At 30.9% G+C, this 24,156-nt stretch overlaps 1 protein-coding gene across 2 annotated transcripts in view; it reads right to left on the bottom strand.

The window, feature by feature from the left end:
• LOC111420693 (tudor domain-containing protein 1-like) overlaps positions 1–24,156 on the bottom strand; it is a 24,565-nt gene extending 409 nt beyond the window's left edge. Inside the window, exons 1-17 of one of the 2 annotated variants that reach the window (XM_023053736.2) lie at positions 24,055–24,156; positions 21,465–21,507; positions 18,370–18,418; positions 18,193–18,293; positions 18,009–18,143; positions 17,716–17,943; positions 17,546–17,656; positions 17,068–17,296; positions 16,845–17,014; positions 11,342–11,552; positions 11,022–11,287; positions 10,812–10,970; positions 10,526–10,751; positions 10,189–10,474; positions 9,825–10,126; positions 9,468–9,774; positions 4,269–4,436 (exon numbers count right to left, since the gene is read on the bottom strand). In XM_023053736.2, coding sequence (XP_022909504.2) covers positions 4,269–4,436; positions 9,468–9,774; positions 9,825–10,126; positions 10,189–10,474; positions 10,526–10,751; positions 10,812–10,970; positions 11,022–11,287; positions 11,342–11,552; positions 16,845–17,014; positions 17,068–17,296; positions 17,546–17,656; positions 17,716–17,943; positions 18,009–18,143; positions 18,193–18,293; positions 18,370–18,418; positions 21,465–21,472 — 2,956 coding nt within the window. In that variant the 5' untranslated portion in view covers positions 21,473–21,507; positions 24,055–24,156. The remainder of the gene's footprint in view (positions 1–4,268; positions 4,437–9,467; positions 9,775–9,824; positions 10,127–10,188; positions 10,475–10,525; positions 10,752–10,811; positions 10,971–11,021; positions 11,288–11,341; positions 11,553–16,844; positions 17,015–17,067; positions 17,297–17,545; positions 17,657–17,715; positions 17,944–18,008; positions 18,144–18,192; positions 18,294–18,369; positions 18,419–21,464; positions 21,508–24,054) is intronic. The other variant, XM_023053744.2, reaches the window with a different exon arrangement.

Here is a 24,156-nt window from a genome sequence, read left to right as displayed (position 1 = left end):
ACCAATCTGCTTGGCAGATTTCCCAAATGGTTATTGCACAAGACTATTAAGATCTGTAATATATGAATAAAAAGCTAATAGAAGAATATAAACTATGAAAAAAACGGATTGCATGTATATCGGGGGGATCTTTTCTTAGACAATGTAAACAAATCAAAATCAAAAAAATGTGCAACATACAAACATCTAGATTTGCCCTAAACCTTTGGAGGGTTTAAGTTACAATAACAGCCTGACAGCAATTAAAGAAAGAAACACTTTAGGAAAGAAGGATAATAAACAACATAATATGGAATCAAAAGATATCAAAACTAGAGGATATTCAACAAAATCTTAAAAAGCACAGTCTCAAATGAAAGCGAAGTCTGACCATGGAAACATAAAACGGAAAAACATCTTGAAGCCATAGACATGGATTATTAGCGAAATTGGGCCATCATAGTTGATATAAAAACGATAAAAAAAACTGAGATGGTTTAGCCATGTCTAAAGAATGGATGAAAATCGACTTCCTAAACAGATTCTAAAGTGGAAATCGCATGGTTGTAGAAAGAGAGGAAGACCAAGGCCCTGCTGGAGAGAGGGAATTGATAAAGAGATGAGAGAGAACGTTCTAAGCCGAAATACAGGGTGCGGCAAAACTCCCTCCCTAATTTGAAGGTTGAATAAAAAACAGATGGTACAAATTAACGAAACTGTATTAACACGTATCGAATCTACAGAATGGGAAGTTACGTTATTATGTTTTACAAGTTTCTTTTTTTGAACAGTATATCGCTCAAGTGTTTTCCTTCGTTATCAATGCATTGCCGAATACGAGTTCTGCATAGTAGACATGCTACCGTGTGGTTAGTGATTAACAGTGTTTGGATCATCGGCCCGTACTTTTTTGAAGAAAAAGGAGTGACAGTGACCGTTACCTCGGATCGATACATTCAAATGCTTCAAAGTTTTATGGCACGATTCAATGCGATACAGATTCAACAGGATGTGTGGCTTCAGCAAGACGGGGCAGGAGATCTCTTCAAGAACTGAGGCAGCTGTTGGCCAGTACGATCTTACTCTTTGTGATTTTTTTGTATTTGGGTTTCTTAACGTTGAAGTTTACAAACATCGTCCGAGGACTCTGCCAACCCTACAACAAACGATTCAAGAAGAGATTGCTCGTATTCCTCAAGAAATGTTGATTAGAGTAATGGCGAACTTCCGAACTCGCATTAGACAATGCATTGATAACGAAGGAAAACACTTGAGCGATATACTGTTCAAAAAGAGAAACTTGTAAAACATAATAACGTAACTTCCCATTCTGCAGATTCCATTCATGTTGATATAGTTTCGTTAATTTGTACCATCTGTTTTTTATACAACTTTCAAATTAGGGAGGGAGTTTTGCCGCACCCTGTATATGTAGATAAATAGATAACGTTAATGACTGAGCTTCAAGCGACCTCCTAACGTTAGGATGTTGTTAATTAAGTCAAGTTATAAAAAATACATCCCCTGCTTTCCAGACATAACTTTGAACACAGTTCCTTCTAGTTTTTTTTCTCTTCCCTTGTCATTCATCAACACATTCATTACTAACAGAACTGCCGCTGTTATCACTTTCAGTTTCTGATACAAGTCGTTCCAATAAAAATCATCTTCTTGCTTCGTTTGTTAAATCTGCATCAAATAAGCTCATTTTGTATCTTGGATCCAAATAAATTGACATATCTTATCAGCTCTCTTATTAATTTCATTTATGTTCAAATATCGTAGTAATATGGCAATTCAGAAATGTACGAGAAATTATAACCATAATGGATAGATATGCCGAATAAACGGATATCCGGCTTTTCGTAAAATCACTATCCGTTCTATCACTAGTCTAAACCCATAAATGGTTAAGATATGGGTTTTAGAGTTATTCGCAAAAAGATATAACCTCGTTTTTTTAATATTATCATCATTAATTGCCCATGAAAATAAATCGTAAGTAAAGCAATAAAGCAATCTGTCAAATTATTACCCAACTTGGCGTAAAATCTAGATTTTCTTCAGTCCAATTATGAGCATTTCTCAAATTAATGGTCAGCTGGTAATTAATGGTACATTTTCTATTATGGCATAGCAAAAGTGAACTCACAACGGATGATCCGACAATTTTTAATTCTTCCACTGTCGACAAATGATATGGACACAATTGCTGTTTGTGTAGGAGACGTCAAGCCGTACTTTTGAATATTCCGAAATGTCTGAACTGTGGATATCAATAGTCCTAGCAGAACTACGATTTGCCACAAAGTCAAAGATGTTCTTCTCGTTCGGGTGTACGAACTGACCTGTAATTTCCGTTATTTAAATACTTCTGTGAATTTGCTCACTAAAATTGTAATTATTTGCGATTTTAAACAACTATGAGTGACTAACGTATGTTGAGTAATAATTAGACAGTTGCTTTACTCACAATTTGTTTTCACAGGCACCTATGATTAATGAAAACATTTCAAAATCGAGGTTGTTTCTTTTTGCAAATAACTCGAAAACGATGCGTCTAATCAAAAATTTCTAAGAATGAAAACAATTTTAAAATGAAATATGCTTTTAGAATCAGTTGAAAATTTTTAAGGAAATAACCTTTGTGAACAGCCTGTATAGCATTGATCACGTGGTTGCATATTTTCAAAAGTGATCTTAAATGATTTCATGCCGAATTCAATCTTTATAAGACTTTATATTTGTAAAATGGTGTGACGTAGAGTGCGGGCACGTTGTCACAACAATAGATGTAGTCTATTGTCCTTGGCCACGACTTACAGAAACATGCTGTAGACTTCGGATCAACCAAATAAAACCACACTTATCCTACTTTAATTAAAGTCGAGGCTACATGACATGATGACTGGTTTCAAGTTGATATTACAAGTATACTAAGACACAAAACGCAATAATAATAATTAAAGTCAATAATAGACTACAGTATAACAAAACAGACCACACAAAATATGGTTCACCAAATATTATATAAAACCATGAAGTTCAAAAGCAAATTAACCTGTCATATGGTCCGAGATAATAGTAGAGAGTTAAATAAGTTTATTAATGCTTATTTAAAACCAGTCGCAGTATTCAAGAGATTGTTATTACTAGATTCATGGACGAGCCATTGTCCACAATCTTAAAATCAAAAGTTCTTTCAGAGGGAAACAAAGATTTTGAGATCATTCCAAAGGAAACAACCGGCGTATTATGCCTGAGGAGCTATCATCATTCACACATACAGATTTTAGTGAGTATTCATGGTATAAGAGCGAATATAAGGAACATCGACTCTTTTTGCTTTTTCAAATCAAGATTCGTTAGGTCCCAATCGTTGCTCAAAATGTGACACCTTCTCCTTTCTACGTTGTTCTTGGTACTCGAAATTTTTGCTTTACACTTTCTTGACGTTTGAAACCAATTAAAAGTGTTGTTATATTATTAATTATTCGTTATTATTCTTAGGGTTTTCATCCCTTCTTTATGATATCAAGCACGACTTATACAAGGTGTCGCACGTAACTGGTTCGTTACAACTTTTTCAGGTTCCACAGGTTTCAGGGTTGTTCATTCGGAACTTTCGATCTAAAATATTTTCAAGATGGCCACCACTTCCGGTCTACCGGAAGTAGACTATAATTCGTTATTTTACGTTTACTTGTATGTAAAAAAAATATGTTGACTTTCATAAATGTTATTGGTACCTAGCGTCTTTCGTTTGCGAGTTATTTTGATTTTAAGTTTTTTTTTGGCAAATTTCACCATGCTTTTTAAAGGAACTTTTAAAAAGTTCTAACGAACCAGTTACGTGAGACACCCTGTATATTCTTGTTTTTCTTATTGTTACTCTAATTATCTTGTTGATGCATATTTTGCCTTTCTTTCATAGACTCTTCATATACAGTCCACGTAAAATGTAACCCAATTCTATTAGAAAATGGTATAATATGAGGGGTGTTTTCCATTACAAAAAAAAATAAGATCGATATAATTTGATTCATGATATCTCTCGAAATGCTTTCAAATTAGATGGGTTATATTTGACGCGCACTGTATACAAGTGTCTCATTATTCACACCCATAATCTTGGACCTTTACCACATTAAACCTTTCTGCATTAGCCACATAGAACAATCATTTTCAATATGTTTAACATCATTCAATGAAATCACAAGAGTAAGAGTGTAAATGTTAAGACACTTTGTATAGTTTTGTTTTTATTAAGTTGAATTTAATTAACTTACCATTTATCTTGCAAATCAAAGTCAGATTAGGAATCGTTTTCAAATCATCATTTAATTTTCTTATATTCGTCGATGAAACCGTACTTACATTTCCGTAATCAATAAAAATAACTTTAAATGTATCCAAGTCTGGGTTAGCTTCAAGAACTCGAGCTCTGTGCCATTCGGCTATAAGAAAAACAGATTTTATTAGTAGTATTAAGTAACTATTGACACAGTGCGCATGCGCAAATAGACTGCCTAAGTCTGACGTCACAGAGATGGGCGGAGCTTATACCGATTTCAAACAATTTCGTTGCTAATGATAAATCGCCATAAAAATGTCATTTAAAATGTCACTTAGTTTATTTTATTTTAACACTAATTGAAAAATTGCATACGGCGATTTACCAATAGTAACACAGTTAGCAACGAAAATGTTTGGAGTTGGTATAAGCTCCGCCCATCTCTGTGACGTCAGGCTTAGGTTGTCTATATTAACTGGAAAGAGATAACCTCAATTGTCTAATTAACGAAAATGTGACTAGAAATTAGAAAACAACTAAATTTTATAGAGATCCTAGGAAATACTAGTGATGGAACGGATAGTGATTTTGCGAAAAGCCGGATATTCGGCATCCCGTTCGGCCGGATATCCGGAATATCTATCCGGCCATTATGGTTATAATTTCTGGTACATTTCTGAAGTGATTGCCTAGATTGTCATATTATTGCGATATTCGAATAAAAATGAAATTAATAAGAAAGCTGATAAGATATGTCAACTTATTTGGATCCAAGATACAAAATCCTCTCATCCATGCTCTAGAATTAATAACAGATCTTGGTTCAGACCACCTCAGCATAGATTTTCAATTAAACACCCCACCATACTCCCCAATAGTAGACATTCCACTACACATTAATATTAATTTATGCAATATCAAAAACCTAAACAATGACCTGACAAATTACGTCCATAACAATCCTGCTATTAACCCATCGTTTATCAAACACCTAACGAAATCACTAGTATATCATTCCCCAAAAAGGAAAAAGTCCTATTACTCCTTCCCACTCCCTCCTTATATCCTAACGTTGGTTAAACTAAAAGGTGCATGTACCGAAAGTTCAGAAGAAATGAAGATGTTGACACCAAGAAGAGAATTAATGAGATTAGTACAAACATTTACAAGTTAATATGGCAATTCAGTTCTTCCAGATTTATTGAAGCTTGTAACAATATCAACCAAAGTAAGGTAAAATCTTTCTAGAATGAAGTCAAAAAACTATCAAAATACAAAAAAAAAACATCCAGTCCGTTTATCTTATAGATCCATCTGATGGCTCCAGTTGTAACACTAATTTCGAAAAGGCACAAGTGCGTGCTATATATCTCGAAGAATGTTTTAAAAAACCTGTAAATCACTTATTCCATAACGACTATCACGATCAGGTTGGAGAATGGTTTACAACATTTGACAACACAGCACAAATTTCTAGTAACAGTTTGAATGTCGACGAAGATGAATACTGGGAATTGTTAAGCAAAGGAAAAAAAACACACAAGCTGACACGAACAATTTTTAGACAATTACATCATGCACATGTAAGAGACATATTCAACTTTTGTTTCCAAAATTAATGCTTTCCTAATGAATGGAAAACTGGGACAGTAGTATGCATCCAAAAAAAAAGACTCGAATCTACACACGCCTTCTGGTTATCGTCCTATAACGTTGCTTCCTGTCATCGGGAAAATGTTTGAAAATCTTATTAAAAAACGACTGCTAATGTATGTTGAAGATAAGATTCCACATCATCAGTTTAGATTTAGATCAGGGAAATCGACTATACATCCACTAGGTATTCTTACTGCAAATCTACACACTTGTCGCTTGCAGCAAATAAAATCAGCAGCTCTTTTTCTAGACATACAAAAAGCGTTTGACTCAGTGTGGCGTTTGATTTACAAATTACACAAATTAAACGTTCCACCGGAGTTACTTAAATTACTGTCAAATTTTTTAAAAGATCGTTCTTTTCGACTAAGAACAAATGAACCTTCTCGGGTGAATTCGAAATTCAACAAGGCGTACCACAAGGTTCGCAGCTCTCACCAATACTATACAATGTTTTTGCATATAACATGATGGAAATTTCCGCGCTGTCTACCGATTTATATATTCTGCAATATGCCGACGATACTGCATTAATAGCACATGGGAAGAAACTTGAAACAGCCATAGTAACATTACGAGAAGCAACTAACAAAATAACTAAACGGTGCTCTTCCTGGAGAATTAACAAAAACGCTTCAAAAACAAAATTTCTAATACCATTCCATAGGATAGCAGATAATTCTCCAACAGTATACATCAGACAGACGCAAATCAGTCCTTCAGCGAACATCAAATAAGTGGGTATAATCTTCGACAGCAAAGTGAAGTTCCACATACACACAAAAAAGGCTAAAATGAAAGCAATCAACAGAGCGAAGCTGTTTCGAAGTTTAACCTACAAGAAAGAAGGCATTAACATCAAATGCGCTGCGCATATTTATAACACTATTTGTAGACCAATTTTAGAGTATGCAAGCCTACTGACCTATGATAGCAAGCGATGCACACTAAGGAGTTTGGAAGTTGGCGAAAGAACAAGTCTCCGAGCAGTAACGAAAATGAGACACAAGAACATTCCATTGCAGAAAATCGCAAATAAAACTCTATATGAAAAAACCGAAACAAAGCCTTTGACGGAGCGACTTCTAATTTTAGCAAACAAATCTAAGAGCAAGATGGCTGAAGAAATGTCACCCCTATTTATACAATCAGAATTCGACACTATTTACAAAAGGATTGTGACAGGATAACAATATATGGCTGAAAATTTTTAATTATTGAGATGGGGCGGAAGGACTTTGGTCGATAGCCCTTTTTAGACTTAATATAGAATGTACATTATGTTGTTGTTTATGTTGTATATTGCTTTTAATTGTCTAAAATAAATCCATTGTCTCTCTTGTCGATCATTTCAAAAATTTATTTCTCAAAAACTAAAAGCGATTTTTCAAAACGGCTTGTTGCATTAAAAAGAGGATACTTTAATTAATAATTGGTGATATTTCCACAAGGATCCTTCAAGAAATTAATTGTATAACGAATTTTGAAAATTATCGATGAAAATTGCAACATCGAAAATTTTATCAAAACTTCAAATATTGTTTTCTCAAAAACTAAAAGTTATTTTTCAAAACGGGTTGGTTCGTTGGAAAGAGGACACTTTTATTAACACTTTGGAAAATTTTCATACTCATATTCCAAGAACTGGATTTTATACGAATTTTTAAAACTTAATCGGCGAAAATTGCAAAATTCGAAAAAATTTTCGATCATTTCAAAACTTTATTTCTCAAGAACTGAAAGTGATTTTTCAAAACGGCTTTTTGCATTAAAAAGAGGATACTTTAATTAATAATTGGTGATATTTCCAGAAGGATCCTTCAAGAAATTAATTTTATAGCGAATTTTGAAAATTATCGATGAAAATTGCAACATCGAAAATTTTATCAAAACTTCAAATATTGTTTTCTCAAAAACTAAACATTATTTTTCAAAACGGGTTAGTTCATTGGAAAGAGGACACTTTTGTTATTTGGAAAACTTTCATACTCATATTCCAAAAACAGGATTGTATACGAATTTTTAAAACTTAATTGGCGAAAATTGCAAACTACGAGAAAATTTTCGATTATTTCAAAAATTTTTTTCTCAAACACTAGAAGCGATTTTTCAAAACGGCTTGTTGCATTAAAAAGAGGATACTTCAATTAATAATTGGTGATATTTCCACAAGGATTCTTCAAAAAATTAATTGTATAGCGAATTTTGAAAGTTATCGATGAAAAATGCAACATCGAAAATTTTATCAAAACTTCAAATATTGTTTTCTCAAAAACTAAAAGTTATTTTTCAAAACGGGTTGGTTCGTTGGAAAGAGGACACTTTTATTAACACTTTGGAAAATTTTCATACTCATATTCCAAGAACTGGATTTTATACGAATTTTTAAAACTTAATCGGCGAAAATTGCAAAATTCGAAAAAATTGTCGATCATTTCAAAAATGTATTTCTCAAAAACTAGAAGCGATTTCTCAAAACGGCTTGTTGCATTAAAAAGAGGATACTTCAATTAATAATTGGTGATATTTCCACAAGGATCCTTCAAGAAATTAATTGTATAGCGAATTTGGAAAATTATCGATGAAAAATGCAACATCTAAAATTTTATCAAAACTTCAAATATTGTTTTCTCAAAAACTAAAAGTTATTTTTCAAAACGGGTTGGTTCGTTGGAAAGAAGATGCTTTTATTAACACTTTGGAAAATTTTCATACTCATATTCCAAGAATTGGATTTTATACGAATTTTTAAAACTTAATCGGCGAAAATTGCAAAATTCGAAAAAATTGTCGATCATTTCAAAAATGTATTTCTCAAAAACTAGAAGCGATTTCTCAAAACGGCTTGTTGCATTAAAAAAAGGATACTTTAATTAACAATTGGTGATATTTCCAGAAGGATCCTTCAAGAAATTAATTTTATAGCGAATTTTGAAAATTATCGAGGAAAATTGCAACATCGAAAATGTTATCAAAACTTCAAATATTGTTTTCTCAAAAAATTGCAAAATTCGAAAAAATTGTCGATCTAAAAGCTAAAAGCGATTTTTCAAAACGGCTGTTGCATTAAGAAGAGGGTACTTTAATTAATAATCGAAAGTGATAACAGCGACAGTTCTGTTAGTAAAGAATGTGATAATGAATTACAAGAGAAGAGAAGGAAACTAGACGAAATTGCGACAAGAGATTTTATATATCATATTGGGATTGTTACAATGAGGTTGCTAAAGCAAACCTGATATAAATAAAGCTGTATTCAATGAAAAAAGTCCTATTGGCGTTGAACTTGATTATTATCTGCAGTGTCCAACACCTAAAAGATACTAATTCTTGTGAATGGTGGAGTACTAAGTAATAGGTTTTTAATATCCAGCCGCAACGGGATATTTGGTAACAATCCGTTCCACCACTAGTAAATACCAATGTAAGTTTGACCTTAGCTAACCATATTTTTTCCAAGCTTGAAGATATTAAATCATTAAAGATTTTAGATTTCGCCAAGATACGAGTCTAATTTTTGATCGTTAATTTTTCTTACCTTCGTAATTAGCGAAACAAACTTCATCTTCAATGGGAACATAAGGTTCATTATATTGGAATTTTTGTGAAGCTTCCGTAATATAAGTCAATTGATTCAAGGATTCATCATCCATATTAACAAATACTACAGCACTATCATTACTTTGATCGAAACATAAAACATTTACTTTTCCAGTAAAATCATTTTTCGGCACATCTTCATAAAGAAATCGATCGGGATCCTTCCGCAATTTTTTCAACGTCTTTGTTAACGATTCATTGTCACACACTAAATCGTATATTAATGGAGTATTTGAAACAATATTCTAAAAATAACAAAATTATACAAAATCAAAATTATAATTAATTTATTTACCGCGGAAAATCTTTTTGTGGATTCAGATATATTTCGAATTTTTTCAAATTCTTCTTCGTTAAATTCATTAGTTTCGTATCCAATTAAAGTAATTGGAATTATTGGAATTGGATTTGTTGCTAGAGATTCAGAAATGGTTTTTAATGAATTTATATTTACTTGATTGGTAACTCCTAAATCGAAATATTCTACTTCAACTTGAGTATTATTTATATTTAAAATCATTACTCTGTATAAATCTTTGCTATTTTTATAGCTACATAAAGCAATTTGTGATTGTTTTGGGTTTTCTAATTTATCCGCTAAAAATAAAAATAATAAAAACTTTCTTTCTTAAACTCAATAATGTTTAAAAATACATTACCTTTATATTCAGATATTGAATTCATAATTTTCTTATAAGAATTCAAACAATCTTTCGTTTTTACAAATAATTTTCCTTGTATAAAATTGGAAAGTTTACACAAATCCCCATTTTTCAATTCCATTTGTTTCGGTTTCGTAAAAATCGGCTCGATTTCTTTTGGTTTTATTTTATCAACGTTTTTAGGAAAAGGATCCCATCTAGTACACGAAACTGTTTCTTTAGATTTATCGGAATACGTTAGTTGTACTTGATTTTTTGATACTACTTCAAACATAATATGACCCTATAATACACACAAATTTTTATAAATCATTTATAATTAAAAAAAAACAACCTTGTTAGCCTCAGTTAAAAACTTTTCTGATCCAACACAAACGCAACAAAACTCTCCAATATCACTTATAGCTTTATCAAGTTTATAAACTGTAGATGTAATTTCAATTTTACCATAATCAATTAAAGCAATGTGGTAACTATCGTTTGTTTTCTCGATTACTGTTCCTCGATACCATTTATCTTCTTCTTCTTTATACACCGCTACTGTATCTCCGATATTAGCTCTAAAAAGAAGCATTTTGTATAAAGCTAACCTACAATTAAAAAAAAAAACGATTTCTTACTGAAAACTATCATTTTTTGAAACCACATCAGAAAGACTATCAAGTTTTTCTAATTCTAGTTCCGCGGCTGCAGGAATGGTAAATACGATATGATTACCTTCAATGTTATCCACATATTGTAATAAACCACTACCCGAATTGTAAATTTCAAGAATCGTACTAAAAAAAATCATAAATTAATTTTATTCGCGAAGAAATAACTCTTTATACCTTCTAGGTGGATTTAAAATTTCCTTCGAAGTACCAGCTATTTTTTGTTTTAACATATTTAAAGCATTTAAACGATTCGGTGTCTCAATCTTAGCAACATTCTCATCCTTTTTTTCCTCATCAACAACAGGTTTTTTATTTTTATTTTCAACAAATTGTGTCTCAACGTTCATTTTTTCGACTTTATTCCTTTCGAAATTAACGTTTCTATTAAAATCGTGTCTTTCTTCCGATGCTTTTTTAACTTGATACGAATGATCAGTGTTCTACAATAAAATAAATAATCAAAATCATTAAAAATATGTGTTTGTAGTAATTACAAATCGTAGAGCGATGATATGCAGAATTGAACCATATTCTAATCTTCCTGGTACCGGGTTTGTCCCGAAATTGATACAAACTCCTTCCCAGGGACAATTACATAAAGCTTCAGAAAGATGGCGAACTTCTTTTAATGGGAAATCATTATCGTTTCCAAAATCAATGTATTGAACTTTTAACGGATTTACTCCTTGAACGATAGCACGATGCCTTTAAAAAATAAATTATTAATAAATAATTTAGATTTAAATTTTAGTAAATTCTGCAAGAAGAAAGTCAATACACCAGTGGGATGTGAAATCTGCAAATTTTACTCCCACCCTAGTTGTGCGTTACAAGCAAAAGTAATGAATAAGGATGATTAAAATTAAAACATAATGAAACAACTTTTAAATTAAGCCCTTAAATCCTTTGAGGAAAAATTACTTAAAGATATAGATAATCTTAAAAAATCTGTTCAATTTATGTCGGATTCTTTTGAGGATCAAAAGACAGTGTCTGAAATATAATAAAAATGAAATATTATAAAGCTTTATAGAGATGAAAATCGTATATTAAAGAAAAGATTGGAAATACTGGAACAAAAAGTAAATAAGTAAATAGATCGACAAAAGAATATTATTGTTTCTGATATATCAGTAAAGAAAATTATAAAAGTTGTGTATAAAGTATTTGGAACAATGATGCTGAATATACCAATGAATAAAGTTATGGGCTGCTTTAGAGTTGAACAGAAGAGAGAAGGATAAATCGTTGTGACATTCTTAGAAGAAAGCCTGAAATCGCAAGTTTACAAAAAAATTAAAGAACTAAAGGTATCAAAGTAAGTGAATGTGGTTTCGATGGAAAAAACGCAGATCTTACTATTACTAATCAGATACTTTTTTAAAGTACACGTGATTTATCTTCACAAAACAGTTAAGGGTCAATCTATCAGAATAAGATCTGAACAACATCTAAACTTATACTTAAACTTGCTCCATAATATTAAAACCATAAGTACAATGTAGAATTAATATACAAATATTTGGAGAGTAAAAGAAATGGATGAAAAACTTAATATGCTTTAAATAAATATAAGAAGTCTAAGAAATAAAGTTTGAAGAATTTGAAATTCAAATGCACTCACTGAAACATGGATTTATTAAAATGAAGTGGAGTATTTTAATATACCAAATTATGATGTCATTACCAAGGTTGATCAATATTAGGTAGATATTGTAGAGATTCAAAGAGCAATTTGGAGTATGATTGAAGAAATATTTCACAAATGGAAATTGAGGACTGTAACGTTTATATTTGTCTTACTAAAGTTAATTGTGTAATTATAAATATCTACAGATCGTCTAGAAATAAAGTTAATGCTTTTTTAAGACAAATAGATAAAATTATGTAGACTCAGAAGTCACTTTGGGAGATCATTTTGGGAGAAATAAATATAAATTTATGAAATGAACACTTTCACAATACAGAATATTACTCCTGAGAATTCTGCTAGAAAAATTTAAAAAACAGGTACTACCCTAGATCATGTTTTAGTGAATAAATAGAGGTATTTACTGTGATATAACCCTTACAGATCGTGTGATGTCAGACCATAAAATTATGTACATTAAATTAAATAAAGTAGTAATTGGAAAAATACCAAAGAAATTATCAATAAAACCATATTGCAAATAAAAAAATGAAAAGAAATAATTCAACTGAAATTGTAACAGGAAGAAATTACTTCTTTTAACAAATAATAACAAAAAATGAATGTACAAAGGAAAGTAGAATAAAAGTATCTAATAATAACTATTGGATAAATGCTGAGTTTACAGAAAAAATAAAACATAGAGATCATTCATACAGGTGTTTTGGTGTCTCGGGGAACAAATGTAACCTAGTATACTAGAGTGAAAATGATGACGATTCATGTAAAAAAATTAGTAAATGTCCTCAAATTGCAAAGATACAGGCCATCAAAGTTATGAAATTTTAACACATTTTTCTAAATATCTTAAACACTATTTATGGTAAAGCGTTGAAATTTGGTACAGTGTAAACTAATATCACGTAAAATCATTAGATAATTTTTGAGTTGGATCGGTACGCGGGAGCACTGCTATGTAGACTGTTCCTAAACTTTGTTTGCTCAGAACTTTTTTATTCTATCATAACCCTACATTTATTTTTGCAGTTTCTAATAGTAAATTTAGTTTAGAATCTTTTATCACTCTTAGAGAATATTGATAAAAACCACCGTTTTCGTATTAAATGCAAGAATGTAATTCAATAACACTAAAAAAAAAGAAATAAATAAATAATCTGAATTGGCAATGACAAGTGAAAATCGAACTGAGCTGTCATAACTATTATGTATGCAACATGTCCAAGTGTAGATTTAGCTAAATCACATTTTTAATTTGTTTTAATTGGTTTAATAAAAAATCAACAAAAAATAAACAAAAAAACGACAACACTAACAGGAATAATAAAAAAACATACATAAAATAACAAGACAAGTAATAAAAAATACTAAAGGAAATGTTCAAAAACTTAGATTTCTTTTTTTTTTAGTGCTATTAATGAAATCGGAACCCAACATTTTTGCATTTAACACGAAAACGGTGACTTTTATCAATATTATCTAAGAGTAATAAAAGTTTCTAAATTAAATTTGCTATCAGAAACTGCAAACATAAATGTACGGTTATGATAGAATAAAAAAGTTTTGAACAAACAAACTTTAGGAACATCCTGTATAGCATTGTTCCCGATGACCGATCCAATTCATAAATTGCCTAACGATTTTACATGACATTGATTTACACTGTACCAAATTTCAACGCTTTACTGTAAATAGTGTTTAAGATATTTGGAAAAATGTGTTAAAATTTCCTAACTTTTATGGCCTGTATCTTTGAAATTTGAAGACTTTAACTAATTTTTTTTACATGAATCGTCATCATTTTCACTCTAGTATACCTGGTTAAATTTGTTCCCCGAGTCACCGAAACACCCTGTATAAGGGATGGAAGTTAATAACAAACTCTGAAACCGAAAGACACTTTAATACTTTGAAGAATGGGGTAAATAATATGACGAGAAAATTAAAGAAAGAGTACGTGAAAAAAACACTTAATGAGGCTGGAGCAAACTCTAAGAAAATGTGGAAGGTTCTGAACGATTTATGTCTAAAATGATCAAAAAAGGGCAAATGAGAAGTATGTCAGGAACAATCACTAAAGATGAGCAACAAATAACAGAAGAATTTAATACTTATTTTTCGAAAATAGACAAGAACTTAGAAACCAAAATAAAACCGGTTATTAATCAGCAGTTTATAGAAGAAATAAAAGAATCCATCTACCTAGAAACAACTGATATAACAGAAATTTACTCTATCATAATGGATTTAAATAATAATAGTTCGCCTGGAGAATATGGTATAAAACTAAATCGGATATATTATAGTACCACTATTTGAAATTTTGGGAGATAAAATAGTGAATATTATTAATAACATTCTGGAAACTGGCCTATTTATGGATGAATTAAAAACGGTGAAAATATCCCCTATTCATAAAAAAGAAGCAAAAACAGAACTTGGTAAGTAACTATAGGCCAATCTCAATTTTATATATTTTCTAAAATAAGAGGAAACGTTATCAAGCACAGGTTAATTAACTTTATACAGAAACATTACAAAGTCGATATGAATTTCAAAAGAGCAGTTCTTTGGGTGCGATAGGGGGATTTATTATAACATATTACAGAAGAAGTTGATAAAAATATTTATGTTTTAACGGGGTTTATTGATCTACAAAAAGCATTTAATACTGTAGACATAGATATTTTACTCAATAAGTTAAAAAAAATTGGAGTATGAAGCATCGCAGAAGAACTTTTTCAAACATATTCTAAGGATTGCAAAAATTATAGTCAAATCAATAAGGCAAAGAGTAAAAAAAGAACCTAAGTATTAGAGTTGTTCAGTGATCAGTGCTTGGTCCATTGCAACATTTGCTGTACATACAAAACTTAAAGTTTTTACAACTTCAAGCTAGGTATTTTGTGTTTGCTGATGACACCGTTTTGGTTTTGTCATGAAATGATATAGTAAAATGAAACTTGAAAAGGTGTCAAACGATGACTTTATGATCTTTATTACACATGGCTGTGCTACAGTAAATTATCGGTGGATATTAACAAAACAGTATATATGATTATTAAACAAAGAAGTGATATAAATGTGTTTCTGAATGGAGAAAAAGTAAAAGAAGTGCACATGTATAAATACTTAGGTTTAAATTTAACAAATGATCTCAATTGGAATGTACATGTGAATGCTGTCATTAAAAAATGACGACTGAATGAAAATGGTTAGTGCAATAAAAAGGTGTACAGACTGCTTAAATAAAAACTCTAGGCGATTACTTTATAATAGCTTTATAGTGCCTCAAATCTATCTATTTGCATACTGAGGCGGTCTTCCGCTTCACCAGTTAAATAAATTAAAAAGAACGCAAAATAAAGCAGTAAAATGTATCTTTCAGTTGAACTACTATTATACATCAACTGATTTTGTGTATAAAATGGAAAGTATATGGAACTTACAGAAAATTAGAACTTTTCAACAAATAGAATATATAATATATTCTATAAAAAATAAATTATTGAAGATTAATATAAGTACTAAACAAGTTAAGAATTGGCATGAATATAACACCCGAAATGCAAATAATCTTATAAACAAATATTCTAGAACAACGACAGGACAGAGAACGCCATTATATCTTAGCATTTAAGCATATAACAGTGTCCTGATAATTATAGTGGAGGCAGGGGCAATAAAAAAATTAGTTTATAATCTTAAATTGTATTTGGAGTGAATGAGTATTGAACTGTTAACTGATAGGTTTATATTTTTGAAGATTTTTTTTATATATATACAACCTATTGTAAATTTTTGTTTATCTATTTTTGTATATTAAAACTCTGATATAGTAGACGCCACGAGAGCTGGCAGTAAATCATCGTTTTCCGCTCTTACAAATGCCATACGTAGTTCACAAACCGCTAGAGAGTAATGTGTGTTAAAAAGAGATAGCATTAGTTTACTATGTCTGCTGTACAATTCAAATGGCCACGTCGAAAAAGTACGTCTGTTCTTCTAAGGGATGTAACTCTATAATTATAACCTCAAATCGAAACGTCTTGTGAGCATTGTCATTAATCTGTTAGTGTTTTCACAAGCCGAAAATGTTTTCTTTGAAAGGAAAATCATTAAATAATATCATTGACAATGTTTGACACATAACCTCCATTACTAACATAACCTACATTTAAATGTATGTGGTGAAATAATCTAAGTCATACGTCCATATCTTGATTCATACCATTTCTAAGCGATCTGTCACTGCCAGCTCTCGTGGTTTCTACTATACCAGTGATATTCATTGTTTTGGAGTCAGTTAATAAATTTAAAAAAAAAGATATTTTTATAATAATTCTTACCATTCTCCTTCATAAATTGCAGCATAAATATTACCGACTATAGGATTTTCTACCGGCGATGATTTTTTCGCTTCAATTTCAACTCTTCGTGTTAAAGTGCGTATATCGGATTCACGCGATTTTAAATAAACGTAACAACGGCGTTCATTTACCCCATAAGTAACTGAAACCTACATTAAAATAATTTTAATTAAAACTGTAGCACAAAAAAAAAGTTCTTTACCTCAATTGGTGTATTTAATGGCAAAGGAACCACATTAATATTTTCTGGTACAATATATTTTCTCCTTGAATTTTCGATATTTGGAGAATTATTCTCTTTAGCATCATTAAATGCTCCATTTATAGTTTTCCGAACGTTTTTATTTCCAAATTTTGTAACAGAGTTTGATGGACTTTGTTGTTTTGATACAGGAGTAAGCGGTTTTGAGCTTTTATAATCATTGATTATTCTAAAAAAAATTAAAAATCAAATTAATTCAATTTAATAGAAAATTAGGAAATTAAAATATAGGTACATGTTACGATTTTGAGGAAGTCAATGAATAATTGCGATTAAGTTAGCATCGCGAATGAGTTATGATTATTCCAAAATAATAAAATTTGGAGTAACATCCAAAAGTAATTGGTTCTAATCATAATTTTTGGTTAAAGTTAAATTAACTCGTCATGTATGATTCAAATAAAATATATTAACTTACTCATTTATAATTGAACTTGAAGCTGATGTTGTTATAATGTGTTGACGATGAAGCATTTGAAATTTACGTACTTTCACGGAAAGATAAACTTTTAATTCTTGTAGATAATCCCTTTATAATAAAAATAAAATCGATTAATAAATTAAAAAAACATCAATAATGTCGCTTACTCTTCAGTTATTGGCGGTGGCTGTTTTGACTCGTCGAAAAGTTGAAAATTGTGGCGTTTCAATTCATCAATTGATACAAAAGCGCGATTATTATCGTCTTTAAAAATGCTGATTTCATCCCCAAATATATCATATAAAAAAGTTGGGAGAAGACTAACTTCGACTTCTTCATCACCCATATTACTATTGGTGCTCGAACAAGAGTCGTGTACGGAATCGTTTAATAATCTTTGAATAATTAAGAATTATGTTATCTAAATATTTGTACAATATTTGTAAAGAAATAAACTTACTTTGATGAATTTAAAAAGTTTGATGATAAACGGTTACGGTTTACTTTTGTTATAGGCGACTTATCTTCCCTCAAAGTTAAGGACAAAAAAAGTGGTGGTTTATTATTAATTTGTTCATAAGCAATAGACGGGGATCTAAAAGATTAGAAATTAATAGAAGAAATAGTTTTTTTTATTAACTTACAGTGGATCTTTGTAGTATATTTTAATAAATTTCTTGTACTCGTTATCGCAAAATAACTTAATAATTTCCCCAAATTTATTAAAAATATTATACACACCTTGCTAAAAAATAATTAAATATTAATATTTTTTTTATTCAATCTTAACACTCTATAATCATCATTGATTTCGACCTTACCCTATCTTCTATAAGCGATACTGGTGGATAATTAACGTATACCACGCACCTAAAGAAATAAAGTCAAATTTATAACTTATACACTTTTGTACCAATCGTATTTCTCTCTTTTTTCCACTTTTGTACTTTATTATTTTCATTTTTTTAAGGGTCCAAAATATTACAAGTAAGGGTTTTATGGTTACCTAAGAAATGGGCTGAGATATTCATATTGTAAAATCAAAAATTTTCTAATATATTGTGAAATGTTCAACAGAAAGCTGATATAAACAACCCCACAAGCATTTAAGTATTCAATAATCGAACATTTCTGATGCGGATAAATAATGACACGCATAATATCACCGAAATTGTAAAAGACATAAACCTCAAGGGACCGCAAAAGACACAAACTAACTTAACAATTTTCATACACAAATCCAAATCAGCTCCAATCAACACAAGCTTCATAGGAGATTTCCAGAACTTCCTCTCGCTTTCGATAAAATCAAGAAAATAACAAAATACAAGACCGGGGCATTCCAATAACATATCATAACAACACAGAATATAGAACAGATCAACAAAAATGCGACTTACTTGCCCAACACATCTAAAATGAGTTCGCTCCCAAACTAAATTGCGACTACGATGATCAACACCAAAAATTTATAAACACACGATTCCTCAAGCAGCAGAGTTTCGATCATTTAGTCTGTTGTATCCAGAACTGTATTAAAAACTCGCGAACTAACGGAGGCTTAGTGAGGAAGAAACGTCCAGAAAGACCAAGAGTTAGCACTAGCCTCTCAACGCCAGTCCAATGTCCATTCAACACAGTGGACATTGGACGTGAATTGTGGCATGTAGGGTAGTGCCAGATATCTGTGGTGACGATAATTAATAAACCATTCATGTCAACCAAGAATAGGAAACCACACGTGGAGTGCACGAAGGTTTACCTCAACTGGACTCGACAGCAGTCATCAAGAGCGACAAGAGCAAGTTCCTCATGTTTGGAACAGATGGCATATATATGGTTATAAAAACTGGTGTATATTTGAAGTTCAGAAGATGTGAAATACCTCCCGAAATACTGTGTGAAAATTTCAGATCAAAAAGTTAATAGGAAAAAAGTTACACACATAAAACAAAAATATGATACACTTTTGAGCGGTACTGTAGCTCAAAAGTGCACAACACAATCCATATCTCAAACAACATCTTTTAGAACGAAACTTGTATTCGATAAATGATTTTTTTTTCTGGAACCATTACAGTAGATTAAATCAGACTGTTTGAATATTATTTGACGTTTTCTGTGCATTTTTGTAAAGATGGAAATAAAGCTTATTATTATTATAACACGTTTAACTTCTGCATACAAAATTTCATATTTCCACCAACATGGAAGAAGCGCACAATCATAACAATCAATTAAATCATAATAAATTTATGTTATGTATTTATCAAAATAATAAATTTTGTGCTTAACACGTTATAAAACGGCTAATTTCGAGTTTTGTAAATTACATGAGTTACAATTAGTCTTTTCATAACTGATTACGTAAATAACTATTACTTGCTGCAAATTTTGATAAACGCATTAAAAAAGGCTTACCTTTTTTTTCACGGTGCTGGATTTGAACCCGGAAACTCTACTTGAAATTACACTGTCTTTTCCACTGTAGTACCGACCTTTGATACTTTGCCGAGGTACATTAACAAAACAACTCGTTTGTCACATAATGTCATATAACTGGTAACTTACAGAATCGTCACATCTTTATGACAGACAAAAACAAAAAGGAAAGTCAATAAATTCCAAAGGTTAAAATCTATCATAACCAGAGCCGCGACGTTGTCGGGCAACTCATTGGCGGCTCGTCGCCTTACAGTAGAGACTCGGGCCACATGGACCACATCACGCCACATATAGTATACCACGCCACTGGTTCAGTTTTAGTCGGACAATCGGCCAAACACGTATTGAATGCTGCACCGCAGCATTCCCTCCCAATTTTTACATGGGCCAGCATTCAACCAGTATCGTTACGTTGCGGCACATCGATGTGCTCGATAGAAGCATGTTACCACTACGCTATAACCAGTTCGCTGCTCTATACAGATGGTGACATCAACAGCCCGAAACGTCGTGGCTCTGATCATAACTAACAAACTTTGTACATCCGTTTTAGAAGTGTCAGATGAAGACCAACATATTGGTCTTAACGATCGTAGCACAGAAATAAATTAATACTTTCACCGAACACTTTCATCGTTTCAAATTGTGTAGTTTGTTATAAAACATTCACACCTAAATTTAACATTTACACGATGAACACAGAATCAACACTAGCGAAATTTATCAATGTTGTCAATTTTTTTTCTGTCTGGCCAGTTCAAGAATCTAACAAAAAAACAAAGTTTTCGCGGGTGTTTGGTAAAAAAACGTGTTTGAACCAATTAATGGCAAGATCGGATGTTAATATACCTAATTTTGTTGCAAATATTGCAATATTGTCTGCTTTGTTGTTTACAAAGTTTTTACTACTTCTAGTAATGAGTTTCCATGATTCGTTACTGTTAGGGGTAGTTTTTGATATTAACCGTTTCCTAGAAATCCGCCTTAAAATTATAATTTGTTACATATTTTTAAATTTTTCGCAATTTTTAACAAAATGCGCCCAACATTCTGAATTCTCGAATACGGACATCAGATTCGTCATGAGCGACCCCTAAAATCCTCAGTAACATGATTTCGCAACAATCGTAAAAATAATTCGTAAAATAATCGCACTTATCCCAAAAATCGGAAAGGGTGATTTTCTACCCTTAAAACGGCCATCGGGCAGAAATGACAATATACGCGTCGAATATTTTTCCATGCACTACTTGTGTGCCAAATTTCAAGAAAATCGCCGTATGGCACTTCCCTAGTGTTACTTGTTAGCACTAAGAACAAAATTAATAAAATTCTTTTATAATTGTATTAATCGTAACTCTCAAATTTGTTGCTTTGACTTTTTCCAGTTACCCATGTCCCATTTCTTAGGTAAATGTACAACGCAAATCTACCATCAATTTAATTTAATAGATAATATCGCTTCACTTACTGAGACATTTGAAATATAATTGAAGTAAAGTGATTCCAAGTTGCTGAAATGGATACAAAATCTATTAATCACTTTACAAAAAAAAATTAATCTAATAAAACTTAAATAAAGCAAAAAAGCGTGAGCTTTGATGTTTACATCACTATCTTCCACACCATAATGTACAAAAGTGTTAAAATTAGTGTATGATATGTACCACAAATATAAAATGTTAGGCCGGTGTTACACTATCATAGTTCTTTGTCATAGATCTATTATTATATACAGGGTGATGGCTGCCACTTTCGGTGTACCGGAGGTAGACCAAAACTTCGTTATTTGAAATGGAATGCTATAGTTTTTATTACACCGTTTAATTGTACGTCAAAAAATAGGTAGATTTTGATAAAAGTTTTGGTACCTAGCGTTTTTCGCTTTCGAGTTATTTTGATTTTAAGCTTTTCTTGGTAAATTTCAACATGCTCTTTAAAACCCCAAATCTCAGCCAACGTTCATTCAAAAAAGATCTACATTGGCAAGATTACTCTTGAAATGCTGTCAAATAGATTGTCATTTGTTGCATCGGAGTATCTTATACAGGTGGTCAAAAATTTAATTCCTATTTCTCCATATTCAATGGCGAGAAAGTCGAAAATTTTAAATGGAACGCCCCATATTCTTTTAGCCTATCAGAAAAGGAATTTATTAGACATATTTGTTAGACATTTTTACTAAATATGTCTGACTTTAACAGTTTTCCCGATATTTAAAATTTTAAGAAAATGTGTAATAAAATATCAACTTAAAAAAGTGACAGAATGAAATATATTGTGTCCTTTTTTTGTTTTTTCTTTTTTGTTTGTCTGTCATTTAAAAAAAAAAACTTTAATAAATAAATAATCAAAACGTGATAAAAATACAATTAAATGGCAGAACAAGAAATCCCGTTTTAATTACTACAAATAATTTAGTAACAAACTAGGAAATGCAGCAACAAACTATAAACAATTACTAAACGTTGTTCAACAAGTAGGTATTAATTTAATTAATATTTAGAAGTTGTTCAAAATGCCGCCCATTTTCTCTTTTACAAGCATTAATGCGCTGTATAAAAGATCTTGAGGTATCTCTTAACATGTGCATCTTATTTTCTCTAAAGTCGTAAATTAAATGGCAGAACAATTGCATATTTTATTACTTACTACTTTTTAAATCTCATAAAGTACCAAGTCGCATTAAAATTTGGCATATGGCAGCAAAATTATTTTACATTATAAAATATTAATCAAGTAATAAAAGGAAGAACAAAAAAAAACTGATAAAAATAGACAGAATATAATATTAAGTACAATAACGCACATTTTATGACACATAATTCTTTAAATTCTAAATATCAGGAAAACTACTAAAGTTAGATATATGACATACTTATCATTTATTTAAGGTAACTTGATGGGCAATTCAACCAGCACACAATATACAGGTGTTCCATTTAAAAAACTTATGAAAAAGCCATTTGAAAAACATCAAAAGTAACTAAGCTTTATGAACACGCTGTATAGTGTATCTAATATCTTTGGATACTATCATTTACCTACTGGCTTTGACTATTATCTGACATAGTTTCAAGGCAAAATTAGAAAAAATGTCGTTTTTACATCGTTTTTAAAAAGATTGAATATGTCAGGAATACCTATTTCTCACCTGTATATGTTATAAAAAATATTACAGTGTAATGTACTAAATATTATAATAATTTAAATATGATTATATGTCTATGACCATATGTATGTTCTTGCCAACAGAACATAATATATTACATCTGACAAGTTTTAAAAAGCTAAAAGGAAGAAAATCAATGGATTAAGCTAAGGACAGAGGATTAAGAAGGATTAAGTGTTACAATAAGGCGCTCTTCCACGCTTATACTGTTAGTGTTGTGTGAAATTAATTTATATACTTTACATGCCAAGAAACAAAAGCTCTTCTCTCTCAAAAAACATTTTGGGTCTTCACTTTTCAGTTCTCTCAATAAATGATTTTGAATTTCCAAATTATTACAATTTGCTACACAAGGCTCTTGTTTTTAGGCTTCTCTCCCACACTCATTTTTCCTTCTTTACATTGCTTTTTCAATAATAAACATATTATAATTATTAAATTCAAACAGGCACCAAAAGTAAATCGACAACATATTTTCTATAATATTTTCTCATCAAACTTTATATTACAAATATTTGATGATAAATCTATGACATAGAACCATGATAGTGTAATACCGGCCTTAAATATTATAATTAGTTAAAATATTAAGCGAAACATTCCAGGACAGGTGTACACATAACCTCAAACCGTTTTGTTATCCCGCCGATTTCGCTATGAAATCTAACATACAAATTGGACATTAATAAAATCTTTACATTTGACAAAATACAATGTTAAATAAGGTTTTAGGCGTGTGAACAATTAAGTGGGTAATTGTATGTGATCCACTTTTAAACTGCTTAAGTAAAAAAAAATTTGCTGTTTTTATGTGTTATATTGCGTAGCCAAATAAACGAAACTTCTGGAATTTATGCTTCTATTATTGTTTAACATAATGAATACTTACCCCAACTAATAAAGTTGAAGGGATTGTTCTTGAGCTAAAAATGATTCTTTTTTCAATACTCGAAACACAACCTGTTCGTATCACAAATGATACCTTTGTAGT

Source organism: Onthophagus taurus, chromosome 7, assembly GCF_036711975.1.
Source record: "Onthophagus taurus isolate NC chromosome 7, IU_Otau_3.0, whole genome shotgun sequence".
In the NCBI taxonomy this organism is placed as follows: domain Eukaryota; kingdom Metazoa; phylum Arthropoda; class Insecta; order Coleoptera; family Scarabaeidae; genus Onthophagus; species Onthophagus taurus.
Note: the sequence above shows the minus strand (reverse complement) of the source record. Positions and strands in the feature narration are given on the sequence as shown.